The sequence below is a fragment of the Sminthopsis crassicaudata genome, chromosome 4 (genome assembly GCF_048593235.1).
Source record: "Sminthopsis crassicaudata isolate SCR6 chromosome 4, ASM4859323v1, whole genome shotgun sequence".
Taxonomy (NCBI): domain Eukaryota; kingdom Metazoa; phylum Chordata; class Mammalia; order Dasyuromorphia; family Dasyuridae; genus Sminthopsis; species Sminthopsis crassicaudata.
The window spans coordinates 122,687,563-122,707,333 of record NC_133620.1 but is presented as its reverse complement, the minus strand read 5'-3'; the positions used below and the strand labels follow the sequence as shown (position 1 = coordinate 122,707,333).

Below are 19,771 nucleotides of genomic sequence, written 5' to 3'. Positions count from 1 at the left end.
CACTTATAAATTTATTTGGTCTTGTGATTTTAGAAGAGGAGTTCATCTGTGGTTTGATGAATCCCCTTCAAAAAAGGAAAAAATTTGGTTACTTAATTCCTTTATTCATTTGTTAATCTGGTATATTATTTATGACAATACGTAGTTGAGAAAAATGATTTTTAATTATTTCCTCTTTGTTGTGAATTTGTTTTTATTTGGACAATAGCAATTTTGTTTTCTTTTTAAAAATCTACTTAAACTAGGCAATGGTTTATTTATTAGGGTTTTTTTTCTTTAACAAAAGCTCCTAATTTTATTAGTTCAGAGATTTTTTTTTTTTTTGATTCTAACTTTGTCAATCCGTTCTTTTAAGAATTTCTCATTTGTTGTTTAGTTGAGTGAGTGAGCTATGAAGTCTAATGGTAGAATGCAGTATGGGTTTTGCTTGTTTCTTTTCTAGTACTTTCAATTATATGTCTAATTCACTCATTTATTTTTTCTCTCTTTTGTACATGAAGTGCTATATATTTTCCCCCTGATTACTTTAACTATATTCCCAAAGTCTTAATATGCTAACCCATTGTTGTCATTTTCTTTGATGAAGTTTCCATTTTTTTTCTTTGACCCATAAATTATTTAATATTAAATTATTTTAATTCCATTTAAATTTGAACTCTAAAAGTTTTTTTTTGTTGATTATGAGTATTATTGCCTTGTGGTCAGTAAAGCATATCTTCAGTCTTATTGATTTGTTTGTAAGTTTTTTATGCCCTAGTACAGATGCAGTTTTTGGAACTTTGTCATGTATAGCAAAGGACATATATATTTTGGTCATTATTAGAGATTTGCATATCTAATTTTTCTAAAATTATGTAGAGGGCTGAAATTCCAAAAAGGTATGCTTAAATCAAGCACTTTCAGCTAATTACTGATTCAATATAAGACAATGACTCTATTAGCATATGTTTGGATAAATGGCTCTTTTCACTGTTGATGCTGGCTGAATACTTGGTATTAAGATAATCATAGGCAAGGATTAGAGGGCAGAGGGACAGAGGCCAGAGTCACTTTGCTACAGGAGGAGGAGAGAAGTTGGTGACTTTGGACTAGAGAATCCATGATACATCTTTGGGGAGCTTTGTGGCAGTTTGCCTGTTTCTTTCACTCCTCCCCCTGAAGACCAAGGACTTTTACTTATCCTTACTCTGGCTGATCCTGAGGCCTTCAGGGATCTAGCCCAGACTTCACAAAATTCTATTCAGATCCTTAACTTCTTTTGGATTTACTTTTTGTTTAGATTAGTCTAGGTCTGAGATAGGCTGAGGACTCCAATTATTATAGTTTTGCTATTTCTCTCTATAACTTTTTTCTTCAAGTAATTAAATGTTATGTCTTGTGTGTGTATTATATTACTACATATACTTATATCTATATATAATTTCTTTGTGGTGTCTGTAAGCATAATAGTTTCTGAATTTCTTTTAACTATGTCTATTTCTATTGTTGCCTTATCTCAAATGATTACTGATCTTTTTTGAGTTCACTTAAACAATAATAAATTTTGCCTTAGCTCTCATTTTTAGTATCTTTTTTGTTAAAAAAAAATCATCAGATTATACTTTCTAATACACTCTATTGTCACCTTTTAGTTAATAATTGAATTTATACCACACGCATTCCCGATTATAATTATTGTTTCCTGCCTTGATGTACTCATATGCATTTTTCTTTTGGAATGTGATCTATTTGAACTTCTTTCACTTGATTGTACCTCCTTTCTTCTTACACTTTAATGATTGGTTTTTATCATTTCTTTCTTTCTTCTTTAATTTCCACTCTGATTAAGTCTTAAAAGTTTATTTTCTTTGTGACTATTTCCTCTCCAATTCTATCCTCCCTCTTCTTAAGGTCTGGTTTACTCACTACTCAATAAACTCTAGTGGTTCCCAATTTTCCCCAGGATCCAGGAAATCCTTTGTTTGTCTTTTAAAGCTCTTCACATCCTGAACCCTTTCTACCTTTCCAATCTTTTTATACATTACTCCTCTCTACATATTCTGAGATCCAGAAACATTGTCCTTGCTCTTCCTTAGACATGACATTCCATTTCTTTCCTTTTTGTCTTTGTATTAGCTGCCAATCATGTCTGAAATTCTCTTTCCTAATATCCACTCTTCACTGGATTCTTTCAAGTGCTAGTCTTTCCCTTTAGTATGAACATAGTTATTTGCATATTGCCAACCTCTAATATTAAGTGAACTTCAAGGCAGAGACCATTTTTGTCTTTTTTTTTTTTTTTTAATTTTTATTCCACAGTCCTTAGCATGGTTCCTGGAACATATTCTTGTGCCTTTCTTAGACCTGGCATTAATTTGTAGTCCACAAGCAAATTTCAAGGGATCTATGAATTTGGATGAGAGAAAAAAGTTCTATTTTTTTAAATTGTATTAGCTGCTAATTAAAAATTTAACATTAACTTCAATTATGAGTTTTCAAAAAAAATTATCAATATTTATTAAGTGCTATTATGTATCAAATACTATGTTAAACACTGAGGAGTCCACAGGCTTTACCAGATTTCCATGACATAAATGGTTGAGAATTCCTGCTTCAGTCAATCATAACTGCAAAATCAATATTAGTTATGGTTTTTAAGGAATCCAATAATTTTAAAATTACTTCTTTAATAATAGTAGTAGCCAACAGTTATATAGCACTTCCTCTGTGCTAGATGCTCTGCTAAGCCCTTCATAATCATGTGATTTGATCCTCACAACAATCCCAGGAGGTTCTATTACTTATCCTCATTTATAGATGAGGAAACTGAGGCAAACAGAAGTTAAAAGGCTTGTCATCACACATGTCCTGGGCCTGGATTTGAAATCAACACTTATTGACTCAAGGTCCAGTATTTACTAGTCTTATCTTTTAAATTATTTTTTCAATATCAACTGTGTTTGATACCAGGTACTTACATTTTCTATTTTCCCGCTATATTGTGACTTTTTTTATCTGTTATTTCTTGTTATATCATGGAATCATTGAGTTCAGTTTAGTCCATTGTAGTTTTCAGGGAGTTGGATATGAAGGTGGAATTTTCCATTTGTTTGTCTGATTTATTCTCTTTCTACTTCATTCCTCTAGAGTTATTTCACTCATAATTTACTTTATCTCTGTCTTCATTTCTTTTAGGTTCTTTTTTAGAGGGCTTACAGCTGGGTTTGCTGCTTGAGTTCCTTTGGAATCATATTATGTCTTCACATTGCTTGCTATCTTCTGTTTATTCTTATCTTCAATCTTGATTCCTGATTTGGGATTTTGTATCCAATAGAGTGCTGCCAAAAGCCAGGCTTCCCTGGGTCATTTTGTTCAACATTGAGCACAGTAGTATTCAAGGCCCTCTGGGGCATCTTGGATTAAATTTTGGATGACATGGGGCACTTGGTCTGAATTCTACTGGCTTTCCATCCTAGAGCTTCAAATGATAAACAGCATGTTTCAGGCTTCAATTGCACCTGTTTTAGCTCTAAGTCTGCAGCGACAGATTCTTTTGTTAGTCTATGCTTTAATAACTTTTTTGGTAAGACTCCTCCTGCAGGTCCCCATAGATTTCTGGTTATCATTTTTAAGCATTCTGAGCCTGGATGAGAATGCTTAATACAGATTCTCTTTGGATTTCTAGGTTGTTTTTTGGTTTGGTGCTCTTTTATTTTTGCAGGAATATAGGTGTGAGATCTGAGATTCTCTATAACTGTTCATCTTAATTAGAATTCAAAAGCTAGGAATTCTGAAAGATGGCAGTGAGTAAGGAGAATGTTCAAGGCAGGAAGAAGTTATGTATAAAGGCACCATGATGGGAGATGGAACGTCAGCATTGGATTTCAACTAGTATATTAGTTTGGCTAGACCATATAGTGTTTATATAACAACTACCATTTATATAGTGCTTTAAGATTTGTAAAGTCCCTTACAAGTTCTCATCTTGTCCTCACAACAATCTTGGAAGGGACTTGGAAGATAGATATTATTATATGTAATAAATTATAATATTATTTAAAATAAATTTGTATTATTACTTTTTATTTGCATTGATGACAGATTTTAAAGGTCTTTAAACATGAGACTGAGAAATTTAAAGGCAATAGGGAGTCATTGAAGGCTTTTGATGAGGATGGATTTGTTAAAATTTATATTGGACTGATCTTGTGATGAAGAGAGCCATCTACACCCAGAGAGAGGACTGTGGGAACTGAGTATGGATCAAACATAGCATTTTCATTTATTTGTTATTGTTTGCTAGCATTTTGTTTTTTTTTTCCCTTTTTAGATTTGATTTTTCTTGTGAAGCTAGATTATTGTATAAATATGTATACATATATTGGATTACTTGCCATCTAGGGGAGAGGGTGAGGGAAAGAAGGGAAAAATTTGGAACACAAGGTTTTGTAAGACTCAATGTTGGAAAGTTATCCATGCATATGTTTTGAAATATGATATGGGAAGCCGAGATAATTAGGAAGCTGTTACAATAAGACTCGTAGGCAAAAGATGATTTCTTGAGTTTGTCTTAAAAAGTATAATGAAAGAATTGCACATATTTGGCCTATATTGAATTGTTGTCTATGGAAAGGAGAAAAAGTTGGAACATAAGATTTTGCAAAGGTGAATGCTGAAAACTATCTCTGCATGTATTTCGTAAAATAAAAAGCTTTTTTTTTTTTTTTTTAAAGTACAATGAAAAACCAGAGATGGACAGGGCCCCTATATTTCACCTCATATTTGTTATCATTATTAGTATGTAGCATTATCATCTAGGGAATATTAAAGACTAATCATCCAAGGAAAATTACTAAACATTGGAGCATTGTAAAGTCTAGAGATTCCTACAGATTTTTTTTGTTTGTTTTTGGAGTTATAAGTAACTGATGATAAACTGATGTTGTATTGGGAATGAACATACCATATTTTTATATGTGATTTTCTGTATACAAATGTTTCAGCATATATACATACAGTTTGGATATAAATATAAATATATATATATGCATATATATATAAATTCTAATCAGTCATTAGAAAAATGCACTGTGGAATTATATATTTATTTTGTATCAAATATTGTACTAAAATTTCTGAGTTTACAATCGCCACTTATACAAATCTAATCTTGAATTAGAGAAGCATTTTTTTTCCTCCTCTCCAAATGATGGTATGCTTAGTAATGCAACTTTAGTAGACAGAATTCATGGGATAACCCATTGACAGGGCCAGGACAGTCTGCAGTTTGATTGCCCGAAGCTGCATGTGGGACTGTAATACTGACCATAATAAAAACCTAGCTCTAAAGAACTTTGGAGTACTTAAAGCCATAGAGGGCTAGAACATGAGGGTGCCAGTTATACCCAGATGCTTTTTTGCAAGTCACCACATTTTAATTTAGGGAAAGGAGACTAGAGATCTATTGAATTCATTCCCATGGCACCCGTTCAACACCTCGGGCTTCTCACTTGAAAAGCTCCCTTATATAGTACAGTACTAGTGGAGTTGAAAGGCAAGCACAGGACTGAAAACAGCAGGCAGAACGCTCTCCCCGCCCCACCTCCAAGGCCCTTAAAGAAGATGAAATCCCATCAGCCAGGGACATAGACTATTCTAGGCTACAGAAGAGTAAGTAATAATGAAAATAAGGAAGGTTTACACTTTCACTATTATTACCATTCGTGGTAAGATGAAGATCATTATTTTCTGTTCAAATAAATTTAATCTCAATTCATAGCGGTGGCAATCTACTGGAATAAGCTCGGTTGAAAAACTTTTTTCCCCATTAAAAAAAAGGCATAAAAAAGAACAAAAGCACTCCTTAAATTATGATAGTTATTAAGTCCACTAGAAAATGCAGATCCCCAGTTGTGCTAACACAGCACTTTGATGGCGGGGAGAGACATCATTCTTATTTTAACTTTGTAGTTCCATTGTCTATCTTGCTGGTCAAGTACTGGGAGACAGGAATCGCCCGTAACTCGGTGGACACAAAGGTATTTGGAGATCTCCTCCTCCACCAGAAGCCTGGGACGAGTGGGAGACTGAGAAAACACCGGAAAGCCGCGAGGAGGGTGGGCTCCAACAACACTGAGAGGGAGGCTGTTTCTTCTTTTTCTAAACATTATTCTAGAAATACACTGACCGAGCAAAATTCCTCTTCCCTAGAGGAAAGAACTTTGAAAAGGTCACCATTCCAACAGCAAGGCGGCCTTCTGCAACAAATTTTAAAAATAAACAAATCCGGCGAGGGACGGGAAGAAGGAAAGCGGTCTACTTCTTTCCTCGTCTTCATCCCTCTTTATTCCTTTTTCATTCATTCATTCATTTATTCATTCATTCATTCCCCTCCCAATTCTTGCGGTTGACACCGGCATCCCACAGCTCGCACACTCGGATCCCGCCCGCGCGCCAACCCTAGGGAGTGGTAGAAAGAGGGCAAAGCCCACCCCGGCAGGGGCGAGGGGCGAGCTCGTGACCTAGGCGGGAGGAGGAGCAGGCGCCGCCCGCCCGTCCGCCCGCCAGCTCACTCGCTGCCAGCAGCACCTAGTGGACAGAGCGCGTAGGTACCGGGAGCGCGCGGCAAGGAAGGGAGGTGACTAGAGAGCAGGCGCGCGCCCCAGTGGGGGAGGCGGCGAGCGGACGGGCGCGCGCGCGCACGGTGAGGGCCGGGAGAGCGCGAGCTAGAGCGCGTGTGCGGCTGTGTGTATGTGTATGCGTGAGAGACACACCGGAGGAGGGAGACACACACATACACACACACACACACATACATAGAGGCGCACACACCGGGGTAGAAAGGGGTGGGGAGGGAGGGGGAAAAGGGAAAAGGAAAAGGAAGGTGGAGAAAGAAAAAAAAAGGCAGGCATTTGAAGCACCCGGGCGGGTGAAAGAAGAAAGCCGGCGAAGACGAAGGCGAAGGAAGGAGGCGGCGGCACCAGCTCCAGTGAAGCCGGCGCGCGAACGTCGGACCTGCAGCCAGTGCCGAGCTCGGAACCAGAGCCGGAACCGGAGCCATCGGACCGCCCCGCTCCCCGCCGGTTCTCGCTCTTTTATTCGATTTTTTTTTCTTCTCCCCCCTCCCCTGGCGGAGGGCGAGGCGCGAGCGTTCCCTGCGGGACGGACCCACCCCCCGGCGGCGAATCGGCCCCGCGGGAGGTGCTAGTTAAGGGGTGGTGGTGGTCCTGAGACCCCGACAGGGGCGGGGGGCGAGGGGGAAGGCAGGCCCGGCCCGCCCCCCCGGGGAGGAGGCGACTGCTCGCGGCTTTCCGTGGCGGTGGTAGCGGCGTTGTTGTTGGCCGGAGCGGCTCTGGGCTACGGAGAGCCAGACGGGGGAGGATGTCGTCGGCCGGCAGCCGGGAAGAGGAGCGGCGGAAACTGGCGGATATCATCAACCACTGGAACGCGAACCGGCTGGACCTGTTCGAAATCAGCCAGCCCACCGAGGTGAGTGACCCCCCGAGCTGGAGCCCCGCGACCCGAGGTTCCCCGCAGGCCGCGCTGCCGCGGGAGCCCGGCCCCCTGCGCCCGCGCGGCTCCGCTCTCGCCGCCTCCTTCCCTCGCTCGCTCACGCCTCTCGCCCCCGCCGCCTCCTTGCGCTGGGAAGCCCGGGCCGCCCTGACCAGCCGTGGGGGGCGGGGACTCCGACGCCCCTTCCCCTCCCCCATCGGGAAACTGACTCCCCACACACCTCCCTGGGAACGGACCAAGGCCCCCCTCCCCCAGCCAGCTACCCGAGTTTCACCTTTTCCTTACCCCTCCCTTACTCGAAACCTCCCCCCCTTTCTAGACCTCAATAACCTGACATTGTTTTCCCCTTCTCTCCCAAGAATCTGACCCGGGTGTCATCTTTTATTTACCCCCATTCCAGAAAGTAAGCCACGTTTTTTCTTTTATCCCTTTGTCAAAAGGACTAGATTAGATCTGTGGAATTCACCTGCTTCCCTCCCCTCTCCCCGTTAATTCCCAGATATTTCCCCCTTTTTTTGCCCCACTCGAGAAAAGACAGGTGCCCCCTCCCCAGCCCCTCACGCTCCGTGCCCCCCCCCGTTCGGTTTTCTTCTCTGAACCTGACATATGGGATGGTCCTGATTTACTCCCTCTCCGGCTAGCCGCTGGCTAACCCGTCGGCGTGTATCTGTGCCTGCCCCTCCAGGAAAATGTTCAGTTTACCTTCCCTCCCCTCTTTGTGCCTGTCTCCTCTTGGCACGAGAAGGGCACCCTGCTTTTGAGAAACACGCGCCGTACCCCCATGCCCCAGACTTTGCCCTCCCCCGTCCCCAGGAGTCGGCACCAGAGAAGCGCTTACAAGTTAACGGGAATCACGTCTACAGCTTAGAAAAGTGGCTTCCCTGGTCTGTGGTTCAGGACTTGGAATGTCCGACTAGTCTGGGGTTGGACGGCCGAGATTAGGAAGTGAAAGATAGACCAGATTCCTTCTATCTCACGGAAAACCAGCGAAGTGCCAATCTGCCAATAAGTATTCAGAGTGAGGCAACAGAGCAGGTGGTACAAAACGTATGAGAAATCATTAAGGAAAAAGGCAGAGGTAAAAGACTAATGCAGGGAAAGGATTAAGTGGGGGGGGGCAGTGGAGAATTGATAGAACTTCACTTAGCTACAGCTTGTTAGCAGTTACAGTGTGCTTAACTTTCTGGAATGCCTTATCCTTGTCCCTTGTCACTTTAAAAAGGGCGTGATAGAGCAGGATGTTTTGCCTCTATAGGTTTGAAAACTTCGAGGTTGCCAGCGGTTAGTGTAAAGTAAATACCATGATTTTTAGTTTGGGGAGATAGCAATAAAAAGAGATCCTGTAACTTTTTTTTTTTTTTTAATGGAAAAGGTGTGGTTTTCTTTGTTCTCAATTGAATGCTTTTTGGTTGCCAGAGAAATGCGTAACACTGACTCCGCCTTCCCCCTCCCCCCATCTTTTGGCAGGTCAAAGTGTATAGTTTGATAGAAAGTATGGGGGGAGGGTTTGGTAGGTAGAAGTTGTGTTCCTGTTGTCCATGACTGCATAGTTCTTGCTCATAGGGTGGAGGCCGATCATGTGCATGTTCCCAGAGAAAAGAAGGAAATTAACACTTGTTTTTGGCCTACTCTGAATGCAGTTGTTTATTAATAAAGACCACTCAAAGAAACTCAAGTACTGTTAGTCATTAAAATTAAAATTAAGGTTGTGCTTTGGATGCGATTTAGAAAGGTTACATTTGTAAATTAGACTTGATTTAATGACAAACTCATTCAGATGAACTCGGTTAAGTCCTCAGAATATTTTTGTTATTTTGAGGGCACCTATTATATATAGTATGTTTTTGTCTGTTGGAAGAGACTGTGGTCTGTTCTTGAATTTAAAATTGGAGATCCACGTGTTATTTGAATCAGCTTTTTTGGACTTGAAAAGGATATATTGGGATTGATAATTTCTTATTGGCACATCTTAAAATCTTTCATTTCATAATTTTTTTTAGCTTTTACAAATCTTTTGGATATGATTCACTTTACACTTCTATATTTCAAAATGGTTACATGACAATGTTTTTATTTATGCATATACAAAGCTGTAATTTTTTTTTTTCCTATTGAGATAAAAGCTAATTTTTCTGGATTTGTCTGCACTGGAGTTAGCACATGGAGTCAATCCATGACTGCAGCATAGGGATTAGCAATTAACATTTTCCTAACCCATCTTTTATTGTGTACTTGAATTGAATACTTTTAAGAGAATCTCACACTATCTATGGAAAGGCTTCTTTCCATTCCTATATTAAATTTATATGCACAGCAGAATGATTTTTAATTGTGTGGGTTAGGTTTCTAAATAAAACTAGTGCCTATTATAAACTAACTTCAATTATAAATATCTTATAAAAGAGCATAAAATCATTTAATTAAGAAATAGTGACCTTTTGAAGGTGACACAGGTAGTAAAACATAGCTTTGAACTCAAGTCCTGACTCCAAAGTTGTATAAACTATGTGTAAGATTATCATTAGTAAAATTAATATAACTCCCAGATAGAATTTCTGGTTGAAAAAATGAGTCAACTTCAAAGCTATTATGCAGTTTAAATAAATATATTGAGAATTTAGTTGTTATAGGAATTAAATATGAGTTTTTCTTTAGCAGTTTTATTACATCAAATATGAGAAAGAAATTTTGTACTTTTTAAAAGATAATGCATTTGAACACAATTTTTGTTCTCATTTTGCAAACTTAGTTGCAAGCCAACAAGCAGTTTGTTAGGATGTGTGGTACTTTAAAAAAATAAGTGTTATGCTTTTCTGGTGTTCTATTTTTTCTTTATGGATAAACCTTAGGAAAATTCTTATTAGAGCAAGGCATACAAATTCTACATTTCCTACAGAAAAATGTCTTTTTTTCTAGACTAATACTGTTTATTTCCTTTGCTTTTCATTTTGTCTTGAAATTTTAGCTTCTTTTATAGAATCTAAATAAAATTATTTAATACCTAAATTAGAATTTATATAAATGATCCTCTGCTAAACTTTTCTTAGTTCAGTTTAGTTTTTAAGTGTTTGTGGATATTTTTGTTCCAACATTTTAAAACCTATGCGTAGGTTTAAGAAAAGCTTTAGATTACATTTAAATTTGTTGAATACTTGTCAAATATCTTATAACAAGTTGACCAGTCTTTAAAAATAAACAGAACATTTTATATAGGTAGACCTTAATTGTTTACATGGACAAAGTAGTAGGTCATAATTCTCATTTTCTGAGATATTCAGATCTAGTTCATCTGTACTAAATGAAATTTATCATTTGAAGAGTATTTAGTGCTTTGGTGATTTCAGTCCTCTCTCTGGTGGTGGTGGTTTTACTTGGGCATTTCTTCCATGATCCCATTTGGAAATTGTCTTTTCTTTCTTTCTTTTTTTTTTTTTTTAAAGTGATTTACCCAGGGATTACATAGCTAGGAAGTGTTAAGTGTCTGAGGTCAAATTTGAACTCTGTCCTCCTGACTTCAGGGCTTGGTGATCCAACCACTGCACCACCTAGCTGCCTCTCCATTTGGAAATTTTCTTGACCAAGATACCTAAGTGGTTTGCCATTTCGTTCTCCTGCCCTTTTTCAGATGAGAAAACCAATTTGTCATACAGTTGTGTCCAGTAGACAGATAATAGGTCTGTCAAAAATGAACTACCATTGTGGCATCCTCAGGTTTTATAGAGAAGGTTATATTTTAAAAAGGAAGCATTAGTTATTGAATGGCCCAGGGCCATTCATCCTTTAGCTTGCTACTACTTCAAACATAATGGCTAGTGTATTTGCTGGCAAATATCATATAATAGTATTGGTTACTTATAGTTAAGCCTTCACTGAATTAGGCAAATGGTAAGTTAGGGTAGCTCCCTGGGGATGTTTTTTAGAGATTCTACAATCTTTGGGAAAATGGTGTACTTAGCTTTTAGTATAGCATTCATTTTTCGTTTGAAGAAGTGTACTTATTTTCTTTTGTGTTTGTAAAATCAGTCTTGGAAAGATTTCAGGAATAAGTAAATTGGTTTATAATTTTATTATTAATTTTATTTTTTTACTTGATTTTAGATTCTATATTATTTTGGACTTTAAATAGATGGTCTTCCTAATTAAAATTGTTTTAATAACAAATGGTAATAGTTGAATAGTTAATTATCTTGACTATTATGTTAAGCTACATCTTGGCAAAAAGTCATTGATTTTTCTAAATGTATCTCTGTTAACCTTTTTTTGTGTAATTAATTATATAATTTAAGACTTACTTCTCTTTTGAATACATCCAAGTGAGTTCTGTGATGCTCATGATTTTCTCTTGCTGATGTATATGGAGCCTTAGAAAAGTTGACATGTATACTTTTATAATGTAAATTCCCAGAATTTAAAATTTTGAAAAATTGAAGTACTCTAATTTTAACTATTATTTGTGAAGTTATTTTTTTTAATTTTTAAATTTTCTTTTTCAGCTGACCATTCCCCTATCTTTTATTTGCGAATGAATAGAAATTTACATGATTATAAATCCTTCATGTTCATTTTGACTCTTGAAATGTTTCACTTTTGTTTACATGTTTCTTGTATATAGTTAGGGTGTTTGGAATGTTCAGGGCCAATTCAGAGGCCATTATATACCCTCTGGTGTGAGGGTTTGATTGGCTCTTTTCAGGATTCATCCATCTGATGTGTATCTCCCACCCAATTCTCACCTGTGACTCCAAGAAGTTATAGCATGCATGGCAGCCACACCTGGTACGTTTGACAGGCCTCACATGTGTCCTTGGTGGAATGGAAAGATGAAAACTCTTTGTTCTGGGGGGCCGTGAAGCCAAGTGGATGCTGTGGAGCACTTAGAACTTGGTCCAACCAGGAAGATGTCAAGGTTATCTCCTGCTTCCCTCGAGCATCTTGGCTTTTGCCTTGCTGCTGGACATCGGATGACTGGAAGAGAGTGAGGTTGACTTTGGGCAGCTTTGTCTCACTTAAATCCAATTGAGGTAGAGGTCAACAAGAATCAATAAAAAGAACTTAAAGAAGTATTATGAAAAATCTGAGGAGGGAAAGATCTCTTTTTGCTGGGGTTGAGTAGAGAATATATGAGAAGGCTTCCTGGATTAGACATCTGAATTTACCTTTGAGGGTAAAGAGAGAAGGGACTTAAAGGGTAAACTGGGGAGAGAAATCCTACAATATTCTGCATGGCAATGAAAAATAGGCAAGTTATAGTTTAGCATATATGAGTTTTGTACACTGGAAAATTGAACCCAATTTTTTAATCTACAGGTCTAGATGTGTTAATAGTAACCTAGCAGAGTTTTGAGAACCAGAGGTAATAGGCTTAGACAGAATCTGCTCACGTGCTAGTTGACAGGCAGGTGTGAGCATTCTGCCAAAGCAGAAGGATTTCTGCTCTTGTGTAGAAGCTTTCCCTAAGATTTCTTGTGTTATACAGCTGAAGTGAAGAAAACAGATGTTTTACAGCCAGCTGAGTATCTGGTTGCCTAAACCAAATCACCTGGCTGAGCTTTTATTTTATTTAAAAAAAAAAAAGAAAAGAAAAGAAAACAGAACCTTAGGCTTTTTTGATCTGGCCACAGCAAATTTCAAACCTCATTCTGAAGGATGTATTTTAATTTTGCCTGAGAAAATGTTATATATATTCAGTAAATTGAAAAATATTTTCTTAAACTCTAAATAATTTTCATGAGAATTTCAGCGATTATTTAAGGTTTGGTATCTAATTTGCAGCTGTCGTGAATGAAAATTGTTTTGAGTTGAAATTGTACATTTTAGGTATGATTGGCAAGTATTCCAATTTACTTCTCTTGTATGGAAAAACAAATGTTACTTATAGAAAAGGGGACTTTTATACATCTGTGAGTATAAAAATTATTTAAGTCAAAAAGCCCTTAATAAGTGCCTATTGTGTGCTGGGCCCTATGCTTAATGCACAGGCAAAAAACAGTTCTTGCCCTTGAGTAATCCACAATATAATGGGGGAAGTGATCTACAGAATACACCTTACCACTCCTCTCTCCTCCCACACCTCTACACCCCTCATCCCACATATATATAGGATAACTTGTAGATGATCTCTAGGGGAAGGCACTAGCCTTGATGGGTATCTGAAAGCCTTCTTGCAGAAGGTGGGATTTTAGCTTTGGCTTGAAGGAAGCTAGAGAATTTAGGAAGCAGAGAAGGGAAAGTTGCAGATTTGGGCATGGGGGAAGTTAGTGAAAAGGCTGAGTCAGGAAAGGCAAGGAGACAGTGTCTCTGGATCATAATGTATGTGGAGTTGGAGTAAGGTGTAAGCATACCTGAAAGAGGTGGTACAGGATTAGATTTTGAAGACTTTAAAATACAGAGATTTTTTATTTTTAATGATGGGAGCAATTGGGAGCCATTGGAGTTATAAAATAATGAGAGGTGACATGGTTAGACTGGGACTTAATGGAATGATCGCCATGAGAACTAGCATGTATCTCGTATGCCTGCTATATAATATGCTGTTGACATTTTATGAAATATCTAGGATGAAAGACATGTTAGTTATAAAATGGGATTTTAAAAAATCTTTTGGAGCTTTTCTTCAGACATGCAGACAATGGATTCCTAAGTTTGACCTCAGGACTTCTGCTTTATAAACTACAGGATCTTAGATATAGAGCTGAAAGACTTCAGAGGTTTTCTGTTAAATGGCCTTCAATTTAGATAGAGAAGTTAAGCAACTTATACTCAGAAGTGTGTGTGTGGGGGGGGGGATAGAAAGCTTCTGAGGGAGGATTTGAACCCATATCTTCTGATTCTAAAGTTTGGTCATTTTTACCATTCTATCTCTCTACCTTTGCCACCAGCTTCTTGGGTTTTTTGCAGTTTTCCATTCTTGTACCTCCTAAGTAATGGAGAATTCTCAAATCAGGTAAATAGGGAACCTTGAAGATTATCTGTAGCCCAACCTTCTCATTAAAGTATGTTAGAGGTAGGAGGTATTTTAATGACTGAACCAGTCATTTCATATATATATATATATATATATATATATATATATATATATATATATATATATATATATATATATATAACACAGATTTTCTTACACTCTCAATATACATGCTGGGTTTTGAAGATTGGGTAGTCTAGGAGTGTCACAAGCAAAGATGTAGTTCACAATATGGAACTTGTACAGCAAGTGCATTTTTTTGACCACAAAATACAGGAAATGTTTAACCAAAGAATTTGGATATTAGTTGTAGGTTATGGGGAGTTCTTGGGAAATTCTGGGTAGTTGATTGATATGATTAGTCTTAGAAAAATTGGTCTAACCAATATATGGATTGGAGGAAGTGTAGAGAGAACTCAATTAGGTAGTTAATAATAGCCAATATCATAGTGTGCTTGAAGGTTTGGAAAGGCATTTTACTTTCATTTGATCTTCACAACAACCTTGAGAAGTAGGTTCTGTTGTTATCCTTATTTTATAGATAAGGAAACTTGGGCCCAAGAGCTAAGTGATTTGCTCAGGGTCACACAGCTAGTGAGGTCTTTAGGAGTTAATATTTACAAATGAGAGGTAGCAAAGCCTTCTGAATTATGACCCAGAACATGGCATAGAATGATATTAAAGGGAAAAAAAATTTGTATTATTTAGAACCTAATTTCATGTGGAGGAGAAAGAAAGGAAAGGGAGAAGTTAAAAATGACTCGGTTGAAATTTGGGTGTTATATTTGTGGTGGTTTTTGAAAAAACATTTGAAAAAAAATGTTCTCTTGGTTCTCCTCACTTCACTTAACATATGAAAGTCTTTCAAGGATGAAATCATCCTGCTCATCATTCCTTATAGAACAGTATTTCATTACATCTACATATAACTTATTTAGCCCTTCCCCAACTGAAGGAAATGCTCGTTTTTCTTTTCTTTTTTTTTTATATTAAAGCTTTTTATTTTCAAAATATGCATCTCTCCCTCCCTTCCCTTCATTCCTTTCCCTAGATGGCAGGTAATCAATATATGTTAAATATGTGCAATTCTTCCATACATATTTCCACAATTATCTTGCTGCACAAGAAAAGTCAGATCAAAAAGGAAAAAAATAAAGAAAGCAAAATGCAAACAAAGAACAAAAAAAAAATGCTATGTTGTGATCCACACTTAGTTCTCATAGTTCTCTCTCTGAAAGTAGATGGCTTTCTTCATCAAAAGATTATTGGAACTGGCCTCAATCATCTCATTGTTGAGAAGAGCCTGGTCCATCAGAATTGATCAACACATAATCTTGCTATTGCCATGTACAGTGATCTTCTGGTTCTGCTCATTTCACTTAGCATCAGTTCATGTAAGCCTCTCCAGGCCTCTCTGAAATCATCCTGCTGATCATTTCTTATGGAACAATAATCCATAACATTCATATACCATAACTTATTTAGCCATTCTCTAGCTGATAGTCATCTGCTCAGTTTCTAGTTTCTTCCCCCCTTCCCCCCACTGGGGTTAAGTGACTTAAGTGACTTGCCCAGGGTCACACAGCTAGGAAGTGAAAGTGTGTGATACCATATTTGAACTCTGGTCCTCCTGAATTCAAGGCTAGTGCTCTATCCACTGGGCCACCTAGCTGCCCCCAGTTTCTAGTTTCTTGCCAGTACACAATGGGCTGCCATTTTTGCATATGTGGTTCTCTTTCCCTCTTTTAGGGAGATGCCAGTTTTTTCAACAAGCACTTAGAAATTCCCCATAGCCCCAGGGAAAGATACAATCCAATCCAGAAAATATTTTCTGAGTATGTGAAAGAAGATATGAAAGCACAATTAAAAAATAGTCCCTGCCCCAGACATGCTTATATTGTACTAGATTTGAGATAATTGATAATAAGCAGTAAAAGTAATGGGATGTTCTGAAGTAGAGGAGATCACCAAAGGACGACAGACTTCTTAAGACTTTCATAAAAAGAACATGAGAAAGGAAAAAAAAATGAGATAGCAAAATAAATAATGGTGGTGATAGAGAATTATCATAGCACAAAAAAGGTGAGGAGTTTTCCAGAAGAAAAATTGCTGTCGAGTTGAGAATGAGGAATTTGAGCTGGTAAATTTTGGTAAATTGGAGGTTAAAACATGGATTGGTGATAAGGAAGTAAAGTTGTTAGACTCTGAAATATTCTCAGTGTTGACAGAATCTCAAAAGTTGAATGGGCATTTAGAGATTTTGAGCTTAAATGTAGGATTTAAAATTTATTCTTATTAAATTTCATCTTATTAGATTTAGCCCCTTATGAAGCTCTTAGAATCTCAAAAGTTGGAAGAAATCTCAGAAACCCTCTAGCTCAACTGGTACCTACACAAAAGTAGGCTCAATGACATAATTGACAAGGGATTTATCTTTTTATAATTGCTTCTTCTTTGAATGCTATCATCTAACAAACTTTTAATAGGAAAAAACCAAAGTGCATCATACAGTTATTTTAAAAGTATGAATAAAAAAAGCATGAATGGATTGAAGTATTTAAAAGCTATTTAAAACATATTTGTTACACACACAACAGTTCAGTGATTCTCCTTTGTCTCCATCATAAAATATAAAATTCCTTTTAATTCCCTTTAAAATATGACTCCAAATGACCTTTCCAAGCTTATTGCACATTGTCTACTCATCCTCCTAGCTTGCTTAATGGGTCTGGTACATGGTTTAGTGTATATAGCTAGGCCAGTAGTGCCTAAGACTTATTTTCTTTTTCTTTCTTTTTTTTTTAATTTTTATTTTATTTTATAATTATAACATTTTTTTGACAATACATACGCATGGGTAATTTTTTACAACATTATCCCTTGCACTTACTTCTATTCAGATTTTTCCCTTCCTCCCCCAACCCCCTCCCCCAGATGGCAAGCAGTCTAATATGTTAAATATATTACAGTATATTCTAGATAAAATATATGTGTGTAGAACCGAATTTTTTGTTGCACAGGAAGAATTGGATTCAGAAGGTAAAAATAACAGTTTACATTCATTTCCCAGTGTTCCTTTTCTGGATGTAGCTGGTTCTGTCCATCATTAATCAATTGGAATTGGATTACCTCTTCTCTATGTTGAAGAAATCCACTTCCATCAGCATACATCCTCATACAGTATCATTGTTGAAGTGTATAATGATCTTCTGGTTCTGCTCGTTTCACTCAGCATCAGTTGATGTAAGTCTCTCCAAGCCTCTCTGTATTTCTCCTGTTGGTCATTTCTTATAGAACAATAATATTCCATAATATTCATATACCATAGTTTACCCAATTGATGGACATCCATTCATCTTCCAGCTTCTAGCCACTATGAAAAGGGCTGCCACAAACATTTTGGCACATACAGGTCCCTTTCCCTTCTTTAGTAGTTCCTTGGGGTATAAGCCCAGTAGTAGTATGGCTGGGTCAAAGGGTATGCACATTTTGATAACTTTTTGGGCATAATTACAGATTGCTCTCCAGAATGGTTGGATTCTTTCACAACTCCACCAACAATGCATCAGTGTCCCAGTTTTCCCACAGCCCCTCCAACATTCATCGTTATTTGTTCCTGTCATGACTTATTTTCTTTAAGCTTTCAAATCTGGCCTCAGACATTAGCTGTGTGATTCTTGGCAAGACACTTAACCCTATTTGCCTCAGTTTCTTTATCTATCAAAGAAGAAAATGGAAAAGCCATACCCAATATCTTTCCCAGGAATATCCCAAATGGGGTCACAAAGGATAAGTTATGCCTGAACAATACCAGCTGCTTGCTGGTTATTCCCTATTTTTTATAGAATGTTCCATACGTTAACAAAAACTGTCCTTTATTTCTAGAAGGCGACATTTCTCCATTTTTGCTTCTTAAAATCTAACCCCTAACTTTCTTCAAAGCATAGCTTCCTGTAGAAAATCTAGCCTGGTTCCCCTGCCTCCAGTTGTTAGTGCCCCACATCTGTTTTTTTTTTTTTTTTTTTTTAAACATATTTTTATATTTACTTTTTTTGTATATGTTTTCTACCTAATAGGGTCCTGGAGAGCAGATTGTGTGCCTAAGAGAGGTCTCCAGTGCTTTAGCCATACAATGGGAACTTACTAAATAACAGATAAAAGAATGAATAAACTTTGCAAGTATTTACATTTAATGTCAGTGCATAAAGCACAAAGTATTAATTTTTTAGTCATCCCCTCTAAGTCTTTGTCAGGATTCTTTGTCCATGCATTTTTTCCTCTTTCTGGTAGGGGGGAAGATTATATTCTGTTCTTGGTTCCTGTTCTGATTTTCTTCATTTTTCATTTCATAAAGGTCTCCCTAAAATTCTTTACTCCTTATGTTTTCTTGTCTTAATTGTATTATATTTACTTAATTTAAAGTACCATAATTTGTGTAAACTTTTCTTGGATATTTAGGTTGCTTCCAACAGTTTTTTGCAATTGCAAAATAATTCTGTTGGGAAAATCATTAAGCAGATCACTCTTTCTTCTTGAGTTGAGTTGTTACAGGTATTACCAACTGCCTGGGGAACATTTCCATCTGAATGTCTCAAAATCCATGGATCCAAACCAAAACTGAGGGTTCCACTGTGCAACTGATCAGTTGTTCCTGTCCTTATTCTTTTCTTTCCCTTACTTTATAAACAATTATTTGCAAAAGTACTGTCAAATTAAATGCACAGCATTTCTCACATCTATTCCTCCCCCCACCCCCCAGTTTAACCAAATTGTCTTCCCTGCTATTCTCTATACTTGGGACTCCTCTCCTTTTCTGTCATACCTGTTCCTAGGAAGTTAGCTGTGTTTGGAATTTTTTCTCTTCATACCTCATCCACTTGGTTTTATTCCAAGATTATGTGTCATTTTTGGCAGAAAGTTTTTGCTGATTCTCTTCTTTGTTTTATCAGTCTTTTTGTTATGTTGATATGCAAGTTTTTTGATTATATTTTTAAAATCTTGTGTCTGATAACCCCCCCCAATTGGTTGAATAAGAAAAATATTTTTGTTGAAATGGATAGCTTTTCTACATATAGCTTTATCTCACTTGAAAAATAAATTAGCTCTTTTTGCAATGTAAATCCTGATTTTCTGATATTATTGTAATTAATTAACAAATATTTATTAAATCACTTATTATTGCAAGCACTGTGCTTAGTATTAAGGATACAGACAAGAGATTACATTTTACAGAGGAGAGAAAATATACACATATTTTTATCAAATATATAATTTTGGGTTAAGAGCAGGCCTTAATAGTTGAGAAGGAAAATCAGA

At 37.3% G+C, this 19,771-nt stretch overlaps 1 protein-coding gene across 1 annotated transcript in view; it reads left to right on the top strand.

Annotated features, from left to right (window-relative positions):
- The first annotated feature begins 6,660 nt into the window (after nucleotides 1–6,660).
- Nucleotides 6,661–19,771, top strand: part of AFDN (afadin, adherens junction formation factor) — a 149,525-nt gene continuing 136,414 nt past the window's right edge. Inside the window, 1 exon segment of the mRNA XM_074309306.1 lies at nucleotides 6,661–7,467. Within this exon segment, the coding sequence (XP_074165407.1) occupies nucleotides 7,360–7,467 (108 nt within the window). The 5' untranslated portion in view covers nucleotides 6,661–7,359.